The following is a 20,700-nucleotide window of genomic DNA, read 5'->3' as shown; positions in this document are numbered from 1 at the left end:
GTGTCCATGTACACAAACAACAAGTGTGCGGTTAAAATAGGCTTAAAACACAAATTTCTTCCCACAGGGCCTTGGGGTGAGACAGGGATGCAGGTTAAGCCCCACCCTCTTCAACGTGTATGTCAACGAATTGACGCGGACACTAGAACAATCTGCAACACCCGGCCTCACCCTAATAGAATCTGAAGTTAAATGTTTACTGATGATATGGTGCTTCTGTCATCAACCAAGGAGGGCCTACAGCAGCACCTAGGTATTCTGCCAGACCTGGGCCCTGACAGTAAGTCTCAGTAAGACCAGAATAATGGTGTTCCAAAAAAGGTCCAGTCGCCTGGGCCACAAATACAAATTCCATCTAGACACCGTTGCCCTAGAGCACACAAAAAAACTATACATACCTTGGCCTAAACATCAGTGCCACAGGTAACTTCCACAAAGCTGTGAACGATCTGAGAGACGAGGTAAGAAGGGCATTCTATGCCATCAAAAGGAACATAAAATTCAACATACCAATTAGGATCTGGCAAAAAAATACTTGAATTTGTTTTAGAACCCATTGCCCTTTATGGTTGTGAGGTCTGGGATCCGCGCACCAACCAAGAATTCACAAAATGGGACAAACACCAAATTGAGACTCTGCATGCAGAATTCTGCAAACATAACCTCCGTGTCCAACGTAGAACACCAAATAATGCACGCAGAGCAGAATTAGGCCGATACCCACTAATTATCAAAATCCAGAAAAGAGCCATTCAATTCTACAACCACCGAAAAGGAAGCGATTCCCAAACCTTCCATAACAAAGCCATCACATACAGAGAGATGAACCTGGAGAAGAGTCCCTTAAGCAAGCTGGTCCTGGGGCTCTGTTCACAAACACACCCCACAGAGCCCCAGGACAGCAACACAATTAGACTCAACCAAATCATGAGAAAACAAAAAGATAATTACTTGATACATTGTAAAGAATTAACAAAAAAACAGCGCAAACTAGAATGCTATTTGGCCCTAAACGGAGAGTACACAGTGGCAGAATACCTGACGACTGTGATTGACCCAAACATAAGGAATGTTTTGACTATCTACAGACTCAGTGAGCATAGCCTTGCTATTGAGAAAGGCCGCCGTAGGCAGACCTGGCTCTCAAGAGAAGACCGGCTATATACAAACTGCCCACAAAGTGAGGTGTGAACTGAGCTGCACTTCCTAACCTCTTGCTCGGGATATGACCATATTAGAGAGACATAATTTCCCTCACATTACACAGACCCACAAAGAATTTGAAAAGGAACCCAATTTTGATGAACTCCCATATCTACTGGGTGAAATACCACAGTGTGCCATCACAGCAGCAAGATGTGTGACCTGTTGCCACAAGAAAAGGGCAACCAGTGAAGAACAAACACCATTGTAAATACAACCCATATTTATGCTTATTTATTTTCCCTTGTGTGGCCCTATTTGGCCCTAAACAGAGAGTACAGAGAGTACAGAGAGTACAGAGAGTACAGAGAGTACAGAGAGTACAGAGAGTACAGAGAGTACAGAGAGTACAGAGAGAGGCAGAGAGAGAACGACATAGAACTAGTGAGAGAGAGAGAGGCGCGCGCATAGAGAACTAGTGAGAGAGAGAGAGGCGCGCGCATAGAGAACTAGTGAGAGAGAGAGAGGCGCGCGCATAGAGAACTAGTGAGAGAGAGGCGCGCACATAGAGAACTAGTGAGGGAGAGAGAGGCGCGCATAGAGAACTAGTGAGAGAGAGGCGCATATAGAGAGAGCAAGGCATGCAGGTAGATAGCGACAGCGAGAGAGGCGCATAGAGAGAGAGAGAGGCACGCAGGGAGGGAGAGAGAAGAGGCTCAGTGAGCACAGTCTGGCAATAGAGACTGGTCGTCAAACCTGGCTGCCCAGAGAGGACAGGCTGTGCTCACTCTGCTCCAGGGGAGAGGTAGAGACAGAGCTGCATTTCTTATTACCCTCTGACAAATACTTAGGTCTAAGAGAATATTTCTTTCCCAAAATTACAATTGAATACAAAGAATTTGAAACTATAAGATATGAAGAAAAAATCAAATATTTGTGTGAAAAGCCAAAATGACAGCTAGTGAAAAGTGCAATGTAATGTCGCTAATATTTCCCATCTTGTTTTGTTTTGTCTTTCATATCATGTCATGTGTACTACCACTGCTTTAATATATTGTTGTTCTAATTAATGTTGTTGTTAATGGTAATCTCATGTCCACTTCTACTATTATTATTGCTGTTGGTCCCACTATTTATTTATATATATATATATATATATATATATATATATATATATATATATATATATACACACACACATACACACACACACACACACACACACACACACACACACACACACACACACAGTGGGGCAAAAAAGTATTTAGTCAACCACCAATTGTGTAAGTTCTCCCACTTAAAAAAGATGAGAGAGGCCTGTAATTTTCATCATAGGTACACTTCAACTATGACAGACAAAATGAGAAAACAAATCCAGAAAATCACATTGTAGGATTTTTAATGAATTTGGTTGCAAATTATGGTGGAAAATAAGTATTTGGTCAATAACAAAAGTTTATCTCAATACTTATATACCCTTTGTTGGCAATGACAGAAACATTTCTGTAAGTCTTCACAAGGTTTTCACACACTGTTGCTGGTATTTTGGCCCATTCCTCCATGCAGATCTCCTCTATAGTGATGTTTTGGGGCTGTTACTGGGCAACACGGACTTTCAACTCCCTCCAAAGATTTTCTATGGGGTTGAGATCTAGAGACTGGCTAGGCCACTCCAGGACCTTGAAATGCTTCTTACGAAGCCACTTCTTCCTTGCCCGGGCGGTGTGTTTGGGATCATTGTCATGCTGAAAGACCCAGCCACGTTTCATCTTCAATGCCCTTGCTGATGGAAGGAGGTTTTCACTCAAAATCTCACAATACATGGCCCCATTCATTCTTTCCTTTACACGGATCAGTCGTCCTGGTCCCTTTGCAGAAAAACAGCCCCAAAGCATGATGTTTCCACCCCCATGCTTCACAGTAGGTATGGTGTTCTTTGGTTGCAACTCAGCATTCTTTGTCCTCGAAACACGACGAGTTGAGATTTTACCAAAAAGTTATATTTTGATTTCCTCTGACCATTTGACATTCTCCCAATCTTCTTCTGGATCATCCAAATGCTCTCTAGCAAACTTCAGACGGGCCTGGACATGTACTGGCTTAAGCAGGGGGACACGTCTGGCACTGCAGGATTTGAGTCCCTGGCGGCATAGTGTGTTACTGATGGTAGGCTTTGTTACTTTGGTCCCAGCTCTCTGCAGGTCATTCACTAGGTCCCCCCGTGTAGTTTTGGGATTTTTGCTCACCGTTCTTGTGATCATTTTGACCCCACATGGTAAGATCTTGCGTGGAGCCCCAGATCCAGATCTTGTATGTCTTCCATTTCCTAATAATTGCTCCCACAGTTTATTTCTTCAAACCAAGCTGCTTACCTATTGCAGATTCAGTCTTCCCAGCCTGGTGCAGGTCTACAATTTTGTTTCTGGTGTCCTTTGACAGCTCTTTGGTCTTGGCCATAGTGAAGTTTGGAGTGTGACTGTTTGAGGTTGTGGACAGGTGTCTTTTATACTGCTAAATTTCAAACAGGTGCCATTAATACAGGTAACGAGTGGAGGACAGTGGAACCTGTGAGAGCCAGAAATCTTGCTTGTTTGTAGGTGACCAAATATTTATTTTACACCATAATTTGCAAATAAATTCATAAAAAATCCTACAATGTGATTTTCTCATTTTGTCTGTCATAGTTGAAGTGTACCTATGATGAAAATTACAGGCCTCATCTTTTTAAGTGGGAGAACTTGCACAATTGGTGGCTGACTAAATACTTTTTTGCCCCACTGTGTGTGTGTGTGTGTGTGTGTGTGTGTGTGTGTGTGTGTGTATATATACATACGTGTATGTATGTATGTATACATACGTGTATGTATGTATGTATGTATGTATGTATGTATACACTTTGACAACGTATGTCATTTTTAACTTGCCATGTCAATTGATAAAAAAAAAGAAAGAGAGGCACAGAGAGAGCGAGAGAGGCTCTTCGCTACCCCCACCTTTACCAAAAAGTCTGTAAACCTGGTCAAACGGCTTTACATTAATCTTCCAATAGGATGCTTGCCGAGGCCCCGGTGAAATAGACAGCCGAGCCATGGTTATGTGGTGATCCGAAAACCCCACCGGGAGAATGGTAGCGCCCAACAGCCTATTGCTCTGATTCCTGGACATGTAAAAACGATCATGTCGGGCTTGCCCTCACCCTAGCCCCAAAAACCTTCACCCATGTTTACTGTCTTGTGTTGGGATGTTTAGTTCTCCAAACATCCACTAGGTCGAACTGATTAATGATCGTCCCTTAACACTCCCACTGACACTGAATGAGTCTCTTCCCCATTTCAGACCGCTTTTACAAAAAGGACTACCACCCCTGCACTAAAATTTGTCCCATGGCTCAACACACTTTCCCCTTTTCACCAGAGCCCCCAATCGACTCCATTCACCACGTCACTATGCGTCTCCTGCAGAAACAACACTTGTACTTTTTGGGGTTTTTCATATTCACCCGACACACTCCTCTTTCCTGCATCTCTGGCGCCATATATGTTGAGCGATCCTACCCGACGAGTCTCCATAAGAAGTGGGAGGAAAGCCAGCAAAGAAAGAGACCAATAGCAAAGCTCCAAAATCCCCAGTGTCAGAAAGAAACTATACATCTAAACAGTGTCTGAAGGTAGACCTTTACACACTGTGGTGACCCACTTCCTCAACCTAAACCGTTTCCTGGGTGAGAGGACACCATGCCCCTAATTTTTCATAGCATGTTGTACTGTTTTGACCAACTTTCTCGGATCAGAAAAAAACAACCTCAAGGTTAACTTTTTTTCTCATTCAGGAACCTTGTCAGTTCCCTCCAACATGTTATTTGATCCCTCTGCTTGACTGGCTGTCAGCTCTGGACCCATTGAAGAGGAGTCTGGAAAAAAGGCCTCTTCCTCAGACTCACTTTCCTCATCTCCATCTCCCATCCTGACCACCTGCCCTTCTTCTCTGGTCAGCTAACCCACCATCCCTGGCATGACTAGACCCAGCGTCAGCTAACCCACCATCCCTGGCATGACTAGACCCAGCGTCAGCTAACCCACCATACCTGGCATGACTAGACCCAGCGTCGGCTAACCCACCATCCCTAGCATGACTAGACCCAGCGTCAGCTAACCCACCATCCCTGGCATGACTAGACCCAGCTTCAGCTAACCCACCATCCCTGACATGACTAGACCCAGCCTCAGCTAACCCACCGTCTCTGGCATGACTAGGCCAAGCCTCATCTACACCACCATCCCAGGCATGATTGGGCCCAGCCTCTGCTGTCTGCGTCTCATTGCCCCCTGCATGTTGACCTCAATTTCCCCCACTGGCGCGTGTACCCTCACCTTGTTTACGGTCTTTATGTGGGCACGCAAGCTCTTATGCCCCAAATCCACTCAAAACACTGCAGACTATCTGTGCTGGCAAACCCTGCATAGAGCCCCTCCCCATGCCTCACTTTAAAATGCACATTAACTTACCAAAACGACTTCGCTCTTTCCTGATTTGATCTACTGTAATAAACGGAGGCAAATTTGCAACTACCACTCTTGTTGAACGGGTAGAAAGAGGCGTAATTGGCACCAACTCACCCCTTACAAATATTCCACTAGCAATTAGCCCACCAACCAAATTTCCTCTTTTCATGAACACAACCACAGCTTTGTTCATTTTAGAAGCGGAATGTATAAATTCAGATCCTACCTGTTCACCGACTGCGAACAGAATCTCCTCCACTTTAACTCCATTCTCAGGAACACCTTAATCCATGCCGTATCGACAACGTCTCCTCCTCGCTAGGCTGAGAAGACATCGTCCAAGAAACTAACTCTGTCCTCTTCCATCTTAACTTTGAAAAAACCTGTGGATACCGCAGGTATCGTGCATTAACCTTCCACCGTAGAAAAAAAAGTGTGTGTGTATGCAGAGAGGCGCGCAGAGAGGGAGACTGTACATTTTTTGTTTATTTCACTTTTGCTTATTATCTATTTCACTTGCTTTGGCAATGTAAACATATGTTATACTGTTTAAGAAAAGAGCCTTAAGTCGTGCCCCCTGGCACGATATGATGCCCAGGATTCTGGGACATATTGCAACAGTGGAAGTTTCAGTTTCACACACACTGAGCATGTTGTTGACATCAGGCTACCAGACCCATGGCTTAGTTAGAAACCTATAATTTCACCTGGCAAATTAGTTTACACACAAGCTTTGATATTTCCCAATGTTTACGTAATGGTTCCTTTGTTGCGGGGTGGATTCCATTCTCAGAAATGAGAAAGTTTGAACATTCTTGTGTAATGAAACTTTTTTGTTTTCATCGGCGGACACCAAATGAAGAAACACTTTCTTTCATTGGAGATCTGTCTCAAATCAAACTGCCGGGGAACATGTGCCGTTCTCGTTGTGTGAATCCACCCATGATTAGAGCATCTCTCTCTTTGGGCTGGGTAAGTAGGGCTTCGTCCCAATGGCAACCTATTCCCTGTCGTGCCCTGGTCAAAAGTAGTGCACTATTTCGAAAACAAGATGCCGTTTGGTACGCGGACAAATCCAATCCAAATCAACCTTTTATTGGTCACGAAATTCAAAAATAAAGACATTCAGAAAGAGCAGTGTCAGAGACTGGAATATAAAGATATGTTATTTACAGTACTCTCCATAATTATTGGCACAGTGAAAATGTTTTGGTTGTTTTGGCTCTGCACTCCAGCACTTTGGATTTGAAATGATACAATGATAATGAGGTTAAAGTGCAGACTGTCAGCTTTCATTTGAGGGTATTTTCATCCCATATCGGTTGAACCCTTTAGAAATTACAGCACTTTTTGTACATAGTTCTCCCATTTTAGGGGACTGAAAGTATTGGGACAAATTCACTTATGTGTATTAAAGTAGTCAAAAGTGTACTATTTGGTCCCAGGCTTGTGGCTCTACACACTTGTTGGATTCATTTGTTTGTTTTGGTTTGCGTTTCAGATGATTTTGTGCCCAATAGAAAACGAATGGTAAATAATGTATTGTCATTTTGGAGTCACTTTTATTGTAAATACGAATAGAATATGTTTCCAAACACTTCTACGTCAATCCGAATGATTACGGGTAGTCCTGAATGAATGGTGAATACTGATGAGTGAGAAAGCTAGAGGCAGAAATATCACAGCGCCCAGACATGCTAACCTTCGGGGATGGGTTAAATGAGGAAGACACATTTCAGTTGATTGCATTCGGTTGTACAACTGACCAGGTAATCCCCCTTTCCCCTCACCATTACAATAGCATGGGAGGTTAGCGTTTTAGGAGCCGTATGATATTTGTGCTTCTGAGTTTCTCACTAATCACAGGTCACAGTTCATTCAGGACTATTCGTAATCATGTCCGCATCCATATTAATGTAGAAGTGGTTTTAAACATCCTATTCTTATTTACAATAAAAAAAAATGCTCTTGTGGCTTTACAATTTTTAGTTTTTTTGTTGTTGTTTGCGCTCGTTAGCATACTTAGCCACAGCCTCCATAGAAATGTTCTACATCATTTTGTTAGCATTCTGGCAATAGACGCCCAATGGGTTTTTTTTTGTTAGTTTTTTGTTGTGTTTTATTTTGGTGCCCCCTTGTGTACTCAGCGGGCAATACCCTAAATCCCGGGATGAGAGAAGGATGGTATGACGATATGAAAATCTGGATAGCGCCCAACCACTTGGGGTCAGCCCGTCAGGAAGTTCAGAACCAGGGCCCTGAGCTTAGTGATGAGCTTGGAGGGCACTATGGGGTTGAAGGCTGAGCGGTAGTCAAATGAACGGCATTCTTACATAGGTTCTTCTCTTGTCCAGGTGGCAGTGTGCAGTGCGATGGCGATTGTTTCGTCTGTGGACCTGTTGGGGCGATATGCAAATTGTAGTGGGTCAAGAGTGCCTGGTAAGGTGGAGGTGATAGGATCCTTAACTAGCCTCTCAAAACGCTTCACGATGAAAGAAGTGTGGTACTGGGCGATCAGTCATTTAGTTTAGCTACCTTTTTGCTTTCTTGGGTACAGGAGCAATGGTGGACATATTGAAGCAAGTGAGGACAACAGACTGGGATAGGGAGAACACGCTTAAATGACTTGTCACATCGGCCACTGAGAGGAAGAGCACACAGTCCATGACAAGGAGAGTAGGAAGGTACGATACGGGACTGTTCTTGCTCAGCACGCGTCTCGTAATTAAAATCAGTGAGTCTCACAGAGCAGTAGCTTCACAGTGCTGAAGTCCTCGCTTTCGCTCTTAATTGGAGCGCCGTTATTTTCGGCGCCATCTGCTTCTTTCTGATTGTGTTCTATCTCCTCTCCTCGCACACTTCCCCGTTGGGTTGAATTAGTTAGTGACTGGTTTGGTATCTCATGAGGAAATCATGGTACAGAGAACCGGCTCCATTCCTGTGAATGGGGAAGTCACTGGGCTGACTCTGATACTATTATACCGGGTGATTTGATCTGAAAGGAGAAGTGTGGAGGCCATCCGAGCCAGCCTGTTGCGTTTTTGGTGGTGCGCAACCAGTGAAACGGTTGAGTCCTGTCGTTTGTCCCAAATGGCAACCCTGTTCCCTATATATATAGGCTCTGGTCAAAAGTAGTGCACGATGGGCCTTGGTCAAAAGTGGTGTACTATATTGGGAATTTGGGACGCTGCCCGGTGCTGTGTGGAGAACAATAAGCTCATTTGTGATCCTAGTCGAACATGAGCTTGTTGTCCAGAGGGGAGCAGTTGACTCACTATGAACCTGTCCTCAGGCAGGTAGCCTGGTTGTTAGAGCGTTGGGCCAGTAATCGAAAGGTTGCCGGTTCCAATCCCCGAGCTGAGGTGGAACTCTGTCGTCCTGCGTCCTGAACAAGGCATCTAAGCCCACTGTTCCCCGGTAGGCCGTCATTGTAAATATGAATTTGTTCTTAATTGACTTGTCTAGTTAAAGGTGGGATTAGATTTTCTTCAACTTTAGCCTGGCACTAAATGACAAATTCCAGTTCAACTCTATGCCTTAGCGGAGAATGAGTGTTGATTTCTCTGGATCACTCTTAGAAATAGGCCTGTTGTTGCTTGAATTGGAGGTTTGCATTCGCGGACACAGACGTCAGTATTGACTGAATCTGCAATACATTGAAACCGCCACTGAAAATCAGCATCTCTAATTTGTTATGTCAAAGTGTATTCAGTGTTGTACAGGACGTGGGTGGGTGCCACCCTGGCCATGTGAAGACGTCTCTCTGCCTCTTGGTTTAACACTCTGTTGTCCTCTGTGCTGTGTGTTCTCTCTCCCCACAGCTTTGGCAAGCAGCTGGGGGGCAGGCGAGGCTGTGAATGCATCACTTTAGAGCCGACAGAAATGATCGTGGTGAGTTGAGCCGCCGCTTCGTCCCGCTTGCTCCCTCGCTCTCTCTCTCTTTCTCTCTCTCTCTCCCTTTCTCCATATCTACCGACTCAGTACAGAAAGACAGGAACAAAAACAGTGACTTGTGGCGGTAGGGAGCCGCTTTACCCACGTGCGGTCTAGAAATTGTTGGGGGGGGGGTGTTCTCGGATCCGGACTCATTGAGGAAAAGAAATGAACATCCATGGGCGCATGGCGTAGCGGTTGGCCGGGCGAGGAGTCTGGGTCGCCAGGCAAAGGAAATGCACACAGCTCCTAGAGAATTAGATTGTTGTCCTGAATCTCTCCTCTCCAGGAGTTTACCAGCTTCGTCTGACCGAGGCCTTGATAGCCTCGATCTTAGGAAGACAATAATACAACTCGATGCGATGCCCACAAAGTCACCCAATCAGTGCGCAGGCCTACGTTGACGTGTGTCTGTCTGTCTGCAAGGCAACTACAGCTCATCATAGTTCCAGCACACCGGTCAAGAGGCCGGGGCAGGTACAGCAATCTACTTGAGCCATCTCCCTGAGCAGCCTGCCCAGCGAGCCCAGCGCACCGCTGCATCTGAAGCAGAGGCAAGGAGGGAGGGAGGAAGCAGGAAATGAGCTCCTCTATTAGATTTGGCCTGCTGGTCTCGGTCCTCTGTCCGTCTGCTGGTTATCATCCACTAGAGGAGGGGCATGGGGGGATGGGGGAAATGAAAGTCTTCACCGTGTGCAGATGGACTGGCTGATTACCTGTGCCCGGGAGGACGTGGGGGGGGGGCATTACGTAAGCTGCTTGTTTGTTTGTTGTTCCTATACGCCATTTCCTCACCCTATCGTCCGTAGGACTGTTAATAACCACAGCCAGTGTTGTGGGTGTTGTTGGATCAGTCCACACGGGCAGCAGAGAGAGAGAGAATGAAATGAGACAGGGAATGTTGGGAAGGTCCCTTCATTGATGGCGTCGTAGCAAAGTCATTGGTGAATAATCACTTGAGTTCTAAACTGACAAAGGTGTCAATCGTGTACCTTTACATGACTGACTATTTTAATGGACATGCGTTTTGCATCATTCCCACACCCAATTGTGGCCTCAGTGCATTCCTGAACAGCCTAGCCGTGCCTAATGCTTAGCCACTGCATGTGTGTTCAAATGAAGCCATGTTGCATGACTGAAAAGGACATTCGTTCCCATTAATATTCCAGGACAGGTAATGGAGGGATCCTGAGCCAATACAGACAGTCACGCAGACACACACACAAACACATACTCACTCACTCACTCACTCACTCACTCACTCACTCTGGTTCGCTCTCCTCACTCACGCTGCTGCACCACTCAGTCAAATCACTCACATTCCAACCAATTAGCTGATTGAGTCCTGGGGAATTATCACAGACTAACTGCTCACGTCATTTGCGCAGCCAGGCCAGTGGTTGGACTCGTTGGAGATGTCTGGCATTTTACTCTGCCTGCCTGCCTGCCTGCCTTGCTTGCTTCCTTGTAGTTCACGCACCGAGATCGGCCCATCCAGGAGATAACTTGTTAATGGTCCAAGCAGGAAATATCTCTCCACATTGACAGACTCTTGGTGAACAACACTGTTCAGAGTTGAGACGTTCTGTTTACTACTATGTGTGTTATTACAGGTATTAGTCCTTAGAGTGTTTTAATGTTAGGTTGAGATGCTCAGTCAGTTAGGCTTTCAGTCTGGTTGGTTTTTCATTACAGCAGAATGTGCTGTTCCATAAACCAACCCCTCCTAGAGTTGTTATTCAGTACATTTCAACCATGACAGAAAATCTTTCCGCCTCGTATCTGTGACAAGCGGGGTCCGTTTCTCTGTTAATCTCTAGTGACAGGCTAAATGGCCAGGCTTTTCCAGCACGGCCTTGACGTGTGGGCTTTCCTCTCCCTTGCTGTCGCACACGCGTGTTACTGGCTAACGCACGCACGCACAAGCACACATGACTGGTCTCTGCAGGAAAAAGCCTTGTCTGTCCGTTGCCGAAAAAAGCATGGCTAAAACTCTGACTTCGTGCTGGACTGGCTGTCAAAGTGTGCACCTGTCTCACTAAGGGAGAGGGAGGTAGAGCGAGAGCTAGGTCACAGGGTTATACACCCCCCCCCCCCCGCTACAGCGCTAGATAGAACTTTGGAATGCTGCAAATCTACAACGACCAAAAATAAGCATTCTGTCACTGCCAACGTACTAAATTCGGGAGGCCCAATCGATTGTGAGATACGACGTATACATTTTATGTGATCAATTTGGGTCACGGGGTTGACAGTTTGACCTTTTCTGCGAACTCTGCCAAGCAAGCAGGACACAACAGCCGTGGGCCTCCTGCGCGCGCGACAACATGCACATGGGAACTCCACATAAACGCAACGCTGTCGCCGTCAACTTTTCAAAATACAACGGACTTTACCACATCACCCAACACAGCGTGCCTTCTAATGTAGGCCTATTGTCAGAGTCCATTTATCTCCTTTAATGCCTGTCTCTGTAGCCTAAACAAAGCCGAAAAATGCTTGAGTCCCGTGTGCGGCACAACACGCAAAGCTTTACTCCTTCGAAAAATGTACAGTGCATTCAGAAAGTATTCAGACCCCTGGACTTTTTCCACATTTTGTTACATTACAGCCTCATTCTAAAATGGATTAACTTGTTTTTTTCCCTCTAGTCAATCTACACACAATACCCCATAATGACAAATCTAAAGCTCTGTCAGGTTGGATGGGGGAGCGTTGCTGCATAAAACTAAAGATAAATGGTGTATTACAGTTGATTGGTGATAATGACATGAACATATCTATTCAGCAAGACGTTCATGCAAGCATTATAATATATTTACAACCCAAAAGTAATGCGAAGTCCACTCATAACTTATGACATGAGCAATATATTTAGACGTCTGGGCCTGACAGCTAACTGCAAGCTAACTAGGCAGAGAATTGCATCATGGGAGACGGAATGCACCCTGGGAATCGGCGTATGCTGTAGACGAGGGCAATGGAGGCTTTTCAAAATGACAAAATCATGGAATTGTGCAGTATGGCTAAAAACGATAAAACATGCGTTTCAAATCTTACAGGAGTGCATAAATACTAACAGCATAATAATTGGTTATTAATGGCAGACTTGTCCTTTCAAGGTTTTGGTTGGGGTTAAGGGGTCAGTTTCAGATTGTGGTTAGTTGTTTTGCAGGTCAGCAGTGTGCATATAGTCTCTACCGTCTGTCCCGGCCAGCTGATGTGCCGAGGAGAGGGGTCCGGGGGCCACACCCTTGTCATGCTTCTCCCATCTCTTCTCATCCTCTGTGCCCATCATGTGTTTCATTACATCCTGATGGATGACTGGAGCTCACAGAGATGACAGCCCTGCAGTCTGTACACCAAGACACACACACACACACACACATTCTCTGGGTTGGGTTTGTATATTGCAGACTACCCTCCCCACTCTGACCCTCCTCTGCATCCTCCTCCTCAATCCCACTCTACTCCAGGCTCACCCACTCCGATATGAACTAGAAATGTCATCTAAGTAATTGAGCGTAGGGAAACAGTCGGCGATAAAACGTGTTCTTGTGTACGTAATTGTCCACCCGTGATGCGTAAAATACAGTGGGAAAAGTTGGTTTGCGTGAGCAGGGATTTCACGACTCGGAGAAGGAAAGAGAAAGCGAGAGAGGGAGGAGTTGGGGGGGGGGGGGGGGAGCCCAGCATTGTTCAGACGAGTGCAGATGTTTTCTGTTAACTGAGTTTTTAAAGTTTTTTTTTTTTCCGGCTCCCGCTTTTCTTTTCTCCAGCTAGGTCGGCGGTGGCATTTGGCCCTCTCTGTGTCCAAACAAGCAGAATTTGATGGGTTTACAAACACACCACAGAAACTGGAAGGTTACATCAGCTCCTCCACTGTCCCGATAAACCCGCTCTCTGGCCTCGTAAAGCCTCCTCTCAAACAACACTGACTTTTAAAAAAAATATGAAAAAGTAAAAACCCCACCGTATGACTATGACCGTCAAAAAAGCGTTGTTGTTCTAGTGGAAATACTCTCTTAAAATATGTGACTCTTGAACAGTAGAAGCATTCTTCCTTACATTTTTTTTCATAGTTTCAATGTTTTCCGGTAGATCCGTTTCACAAATCACCTCACAAATGTAAACTGTTTGCTCAGCTTTGGTTATACACCGAGTGTACAAAACATTAAGAACACCTTCCTAATATTTAGTTGCACCCCCTTTTTCCCTCAGAACAGCTTCAATTCTTCGGGGCATGGACTCTACAAGATGTTAAAAGCGTCCCACAGGGATGCTGGCCCATGTTGACTCCAATGTTACCCACAGCTGTCAAGTTGGCTGGATGTCCTTTTGGTGGAGGACCATTCTTGATACACACGGGAAACTGTTGAGCATGAAAATCCCAGCAGCGTTGCAGTTCTTGACACAAACCGGTGCGTTCCTAATGTTTTGTACACTCAGTGTATAACGTGAAAAGGAAATAAATTCCCCAGCAATAACAACAGCGTAGTAGTACAAGCGCTCAGGAATTAATTGTATGGCCGGAATCTTTTTTTTTTCTTTTTTTTCTGTTCTGTTAGGAGAGGATATTTGTAGATTGACGGTTTCCTGCAGGAAACTGTGGCCTCACTGTGAGTTCTGTTGTACAGCAACAGCAACAGCCTCCTGACTCTAGACAGCAGACCGAGACAGAATGACTAGAGCTATTCTCGTCACAGCCTCGAAGAGAGCTAGAGCGAGCGCCTCATACCGTCCTCGTCTATATTCGCCTCTTCTCTCGCCTGTCTTGTGGATGCCGTCCCCATGACGCTGCGCTTGCACAGGCTCTCTGTGCTGTGGAAGAACTGGATGTTCAACCAGGAGCCTGAACAGGACCTGATCCAGGATCAGATCTCAGAACCAGCAGCCAGTCAGAACTGGGATCAGTCAGAACAGGGACAGTCTAGTAGTGGTGGAGGCCCTGTGCTCCCGACCCAGAGCTCTAGCACTGAGGCCCAGCTTGGTCATGTGTTTCAGGTGGACAATGCCAGCGAGGTCGAGGAGAGGGCGTTGCAGAGGGAGGCGTCCCAGAGACGTTCCCGCCGACGCTTTCGCAAAGTCAACCCCCGGGGAGAGCGGGAACTGATCACTGACGGCCAGGAGCCCACGGTAATGTATAGCCTACTCACTATCACAGTTGCTGAAGTTAAAGGACGTATACTAGGCTCAGACAGGACGATACCATTGACAGCATTGTGGAAGACAAGGTGTCGGTGTACTTAGTTCTCTGTGTGGAGTAAGTAGAGTTGACTGCTGTGGTGGAATGTATAAAGGTTGAACAGACGGCTTAACGAAGTACTGGTTGTTATGTGATCGGTAAAGGTCTAAGAGCAGTTTGTGGTTGAGATGTTGGTCCACAGCTTCCAATGTCTCCAGGATACGTACGTAGGAATATTTTTTGTGTTGATTTCATGCCTGTATTCTACATTTTAATCCACGCTGAACTACCGCGGCTCTATAACGCCTGTTCCATGTTCTGCAGGGGACTTGCTTGCTATTCGTGTCAGTATGAAATGGTGTGTGTGTGTGTGTGTGCTGTGAGGAAAGTACAGTGCCTTCGGAAAGTATTCAGACCCCTTGACCTTTTCCACATTTTTACGCTACAGCCTTATTCTAAAATGTTGTTTTACACAATTTAATCAATCTACACAAAATACCCCATAATGACACATCAAAACAGTTTTTTGAAATTTGCGTTAATTTATTCCAATTAAACTTATATTTCACATTTACATAAGTATTCAGACCCTTTACTCAGTACTTTGTTGAAGCACCTTTGGCAATGATTACAGCTTTGAGTCTTCTTGGGTATGACGCTACAAGCTTGGCACACCTGTATTTGGGGAGTTTCTCCCATTCTTCTCTGCAGATCCTCTCAAGATCTGTCAGGTTGGATGGGGAGCATTGCTGCACAGCTATTTTCAGATGTCTCCAAAGATCAAAGATCTCCATGATCAATTTCAAGTCCGGGCTCTGGCTGGGCCACTGAAGGACTTGGCTGTGTGCTTAGGGTCGTTGTCCTGTTGGAAGGTGAACCTTCACCCCAATCTGAGGTCCTGAGCGCTGTGGAGCAGGTTTTCGGCAAGGATCTCCCTGTACTTTGCTCCGTTCATCTTTGCCTCAATCCTGACTAGTCTCCCAGTCCCTGCTGCTGAAAAACATCCCCACAGCATGATGCTGCCACCACCATGCTTCACTGTAGGGATGGTGCCAGGTTTCCTCCAGATGTGGCGCTTGGCATTCAGGCCAAAGAGTTCAATCTAGGTTTCATCAGACTAGAGAATGTTGTTTCTCATGGTCAGAGTCATTTAGGTGCCTTTTGGCAAACTCCATACTGGCTGTCATGTGCCTTTTTACTGATTAGTGGCTTCCGTCTGGCCACTCTACCATAAAGGCCTAACTGGTGGAGTACTGCAGAGATGGGAGAACATTCCAGAAGGACAACCATCTCCACAGAGGAACTCTGGAGCCCTGTCAGAGTGACCATCAGGTTCTTGGTCACCTCTCTGATCAAGGTTCTTCTCTCCCGATAGCTCAGTTTAGTCGGGCGGCCAGCTCTAGGAAAGGTCTTGGTGGTTCCAAATTTCTTCCATTTAAGAATGATGGAGGCCACTGTGTTCTTAGGGATCTTCAACGCTGGAGAAATGTTTTGGTACCCTTCCCCAGATCTGTGCATAGACACAATCCTGTCTCGCAGCTCTACAGACAATTCCTTCGACCTCATGGCTTGGTTTGTGCTCTGACATGCACTGTCAGCTGTGGGACCTTATACAGACAGGTGTGTGTCTTTCCAAATCATGTCCAATCAATTTCATTTACCACAGGTACATTTGTAGAAGTTGTAGAAACAACTCAAGGATGATCAATGCAAACAGGATGCACCTGAGCTCAATTTCGAGTCTCATACAAATGATCTGAATACTTATGTAAATAAGGTATTTTTTATGTTTATTTTATACATTTTCAAACATTTCTTAAACCCTGTTTTTGATTTGTCATTATGGGGTATTGTGTGTAGATTGGTTTTAGAATAAGGCTGTAATGTAACAAAATGGAAAAAGTCAAGGGGTGTGAATTCTTTACACTGTGTTTGACAAGTAGTGTGTGAACTGTTGGGGGTGTGTGTGTGTGTGTGTGTTGCGTGTGAGTGCAGCATATGAGTGAGTGTGTGTGTGTGTGTGTTTCTGTGTCTCTGTGTGTCTGTTACACCTGTGTGGGTGATACATCTGCATCTGTGTGTGTCAGCTCCCTGCTTTCCCCTCCTGTCAGTCGGGGGAGTTTCCCTCATGCTGCTGATAGTATCGCTGGGCGCAGGCACTGCCGTGTTTCAGTTGCTGTTCTCAGTAATCACCCCGGCCCATGCTCCATCACGCCCCCTGACAAGGCGGTCGACGTCCCCATCTCCGCGCCATCCCGTCCCCTCTCCTGCTGGGATTGTTGAAGCCCAGCCCTTCTCGGAAGGATGTCCAGCGGAAGTCAATAAAGTCTGGCTTAAGCATAGCCTCCCTTCCTCCCACCACCAGCCACCTGATCACAGAGCCAAACTGATCAATGGCTTAACAGTGAAGTCATAAGTTAACTCAAGTTGTGTTTTTGTCCTCTGTTGATCCTCCTGATGTCTTGTCTTTCTCTCTCCGTCCCTCCATCTCTCCCTCTCCGTCCCTGATGCTTGCTGTGGTCGTCCTTTAGGATTATACGTATAACCAGGTACGTTGGAAGCTTGACTTCTTCACTGAGTGTGGCGGTGACTGTTAAAGGCCCCAATGCAGACGTTTTTATATCCATATCAGGTCATTTCTGGGTAACAATTAAGTACCTTCCTGTCATAGTTTTCTATTAAAATGGGCACAAAAGCTTTTTTTTTTTTTTTTAGCAAATAACTATTTCTCAATCAAGAATTTTGCTAGGATTGTCTGTGAGTGGGAGGGGAAAAACCCGAAAACTTCTGAAAACCTGCTGATTTAGATGATCCATTGTAGATTGTTTTCAACCAGCGACAGGAAATAACACTGACACAATGTTTCATCAGCTGTTGTACGACACAGGAGGAAAAACATGCTACGCATGTCTTTCTTACACGCTCACATACACGCCCACATTGACCTAGATACTTGAAACTTTGTGTGTAGGTGTCTTTCCTCATGCTGAACAAATTTCTCCTCAAGGACCCGTAAGGTCCACCAGGATATATTTTGAGACAACTTTGCTAAAGCGCCAACAAACTGGACCGTCAGGCTATGTTGTGTATACCAGACAAAAGCGGTGTCGTTGTGTCTACCCGTGGCCCTAATTGATGAGTATCCCTATGATGTGCTGTTGACATTGGCTGTCATTGATCCAGAAATATCACCCTCCTCCAGGCTAAGCCCCCTGGAGACCTGAGGTGCATTACTACCATGATGCACCATGGGATTTAATATACGGATGCTGACGAATGAACGGAAGGATGACTCCGTTGGCCCACTTTATTAGGACATCAATTGCCTTCCTCAATTACACACACACACACACACACACACAATGCCTTAAAAGGACACATCACCTCACCTGGCCTTCAGAATTATGTACTAAGTGCTTTCCTAGCCAAGACACTATTACATGGATCATTACGTTTATATGAGACCTGGTCTACCCGGTAACTGACCCATGAATGTCTCAACTTGGCCTGAATAGAATGACTAGGCTACATTCATGTTGGAGAGAGATGATCACTCATCTGCACGTCTCTGCTTTGTCTTGGCGCGTGACACCCAGCTAGTAGCAGAAGCAGGTCGCTAGGCTAGTCAACGGTCTGCGGTATTTCACTTCCTGTCAGTCTGCAAGACGTCTGCTGCAGGCTGTGCCTCTCTTCCTCTTACCCTTCCTGTCCTCTAACCTCTCCGGCACCAGCACCTCCACCAGTCACGTAGCTAGCGTTAGCATCTACGTGTGTGGAAACATTCACGGCTATTGGAACGCAGCCTAGCTTTAGCGTAGCTTCAGCGCTAGTCACTCAGTTGGTTAGTGACTAATCATCAGGTCTCGGCGGATGTTGTATCTCTGTGTATTTCGGTCTCCCGATCATCACAGAGTCTGAGGTGTTCAGCCATTAGAGATGAGTCAGTGCGCTGCTGGCTGGGTTGCGTTACATAGAGGGCTGTCTGTCTGTACCCTGATCCCAGTGCTAATTTACACGTCAGCTCCACATCTCCGCCGGGCTCTGTAGATACTGTAGGTCATGATGACATTGGGATGTGTCTCATGGCGTCGTGCTGCAAATGGCTGCTTGCTCACTTGCTGTCACAGAGACCCTGGTGTCATCTTTTAGAGGTGAGCATGATGTTCTCTGTCTTGTCCCCCTAGTCTCCGTGACCTTCTCTGGGATGTGACGTGTTGTGGCACACGTCCACTTCGCTCCATCTCGCCATCTAGCGCTATCCCGTCTCGTCCTATCAAAATGCACATTTAACCCCCGTGCGGCAGGGGTCGTAGTGTGCCCCTCTGTCAGAGCCATACGGCCCCTGGGGTGAGGGATAGAGCTGGGATGTTGGCCAGTGGTGTGGCGGTGAGAGGAGGAAGGGGAAGAGGGGGTTGGGAGCAGAGGAGACCTCTGGGGGTTTTCACTTCCATGCTCCCCCCCTTTATTGAGGCCTGAGGCTGCTGGGTGATTTATCATGTCTTTTCCCTCCACCCAGCCACCACCCCTCAGCCTCCCAGCCCCCCTCCACCCAGCCACCACCCCTCAGCCTCCCAGCCCCAGCACACCAGGCAAACACACAACACCAGCCTGCGCTGATGTACCGTTATACAAACACTACAAGGCTTTTTTACAACACAGTAATTAACTGCTCTGATATTCCATAATAAGAGCACAGCAGCTGTAGCAACAACACTGTAAAACACTGTTATCAGGCCAGCCACTTTGACTACCGGTATATGCAAGTGAAAGCCCTGGAGAGAGTGTGTCATGTGAAACCAGCGGGAACAAGCAGACCAGGGCGAGTGGATCTGGGACCTGAGAAGATACCGCAGGCTACGATCCAGGCCCCCCCCCCCCCCCCCCCCCCCCCTTTCCTCCCCAGCTCCAGGGGAAGGCTCTTATTTTCATAGTACTTGGAGTGCTATGGAGCCGGACTGTTCTGCTCAAGCCAGGCAGGCACTTTACCATGGGGCTTCTGGGGTCACCAGTCCAAGACGTGCACGCTCACACACAGGCAACACGTTCCCTCCTCTCTCCTCTTCCCCTCTCACTGCCCCCTCACCTTCTCCTCTCTTCCCTCTCCTCCTCACTCTCTTCCCTCTACTCCTCACTCTCTTCTCCTCCCCCCTCTTCCCTCTATTCCCTCCTCTCTCTTGCCTCTCATCTCCCTATTCTCCCTACTGGGACTGGGTGGGAAGGAAAGGCCCTGTTAAAAGGCAGGAATTCCTGTTTTGCAGGAGAGAAGTGGGCTCCAAGCCGGAGAACGGTACCCAGTACAGTACACCATACCACAGCACAGCGGTCTGCTGGAGCACTTTGTGTGGGTAGTGGAGCAGGAAAGCATTGTGATGGAGCCTTCATCAACTATTCATATGGCCAAAGGGGCTTGCCTGTTTAAACCGTGGGCATATTGGTGGTCTGGACCAATGTTCCCTCTAAGCTGCGCGTGTGTGCGGCCGCGCACTTCCTCCAGGACTGCCACGCAGAAGAAATGCCAGGCCGCTCACAGACGCAAGACATTGAACTTGGCCGAGTTCGCCCCATTAGTTTGCACTGTATAGATCAACGTTTTCTCTGTGATCGAATCAACGTTCTATCAGACCCTTTTCAATGCAAAAACCAACACACTTCTAACTTTGCCAGACTGAGACGGTGATTTTGTGGTAGGCAGAGACGGTGTACTACAGAGTAGAATTCTATTGGCGGGGGTAGCCCATGAGCGGTCTTTCTGTTCAGAGCCGTGCGTGTGCACATTTGTTGACATTCTTTGCTAGTTAGCGAGTTATTAGCCCAATTATAGATAAGTATAGGTCAGCAGTGGGGAGTTACTGCTTCCTGCAACTTGTAGGCTACATTTCAAGCTGTCTTTGAAAAGCCAGTCAGGTAAAACAAAGTGTATGTATTAATTAAAGG

The 20,700-nt window shown here is 46.4% G+C and overlaps 1 protein-coding gene across 8 annotated transcripts in view; it reads left to right on the top strand.

Moving 5' to 3' along the window:
• Nucleotides 1–20,700, top strand: part of rapgef6 (Rap guanine nucleotide exchange factor (GEF) 6) — a 126,132-nt gene that overhangs the window by 31,289 nt on the left and 74,143 nt on the right. For 6 of the 8 annotated variants that reach the window (XM_036937738.1, XM_036937740.1, XM_036937743.1 and 3 more), the window contains 3 exons: nt 9,470–9,539; nt 14,586–14,717; nt 17,298–17,315. In XM_036937738.1, coding sequence (XP_036793633.1) covers nt 9,470–9,539; nt 14,586–14,717; nt 17,298–17,315 — 220 coding nt within the window. The remainder of the gene's footprint in view (nt 1–9,469; nt 9,540–14,585; nt 14,718–17,297; nt 17,316–20,700) is intronic. The other 2 variants (XM_036937739.1, XM_036937745.1) reach the window with 2 other exon arrangements.

This window comes from Oncorhynchus mykiss, chromosome 12 (genome assembly GCF_013265735.2).
Source record: "Oncorhynchus mykiss isolate Arlee chromosome 12, USDA_OmykA_1.1, whole genome shotgun sequence".
Classification (NCBI taxonomy): domain Eukaryota; kingdom Metazoa; phylum Chordata; class Actinopteri; order Salmoniformes; family Salmonidae; genus Oncorhynchus; species Oncorhynchus mykiss.
This window is presented reverse-complemented; position numbering and strand designations above follow the sequence as displayed.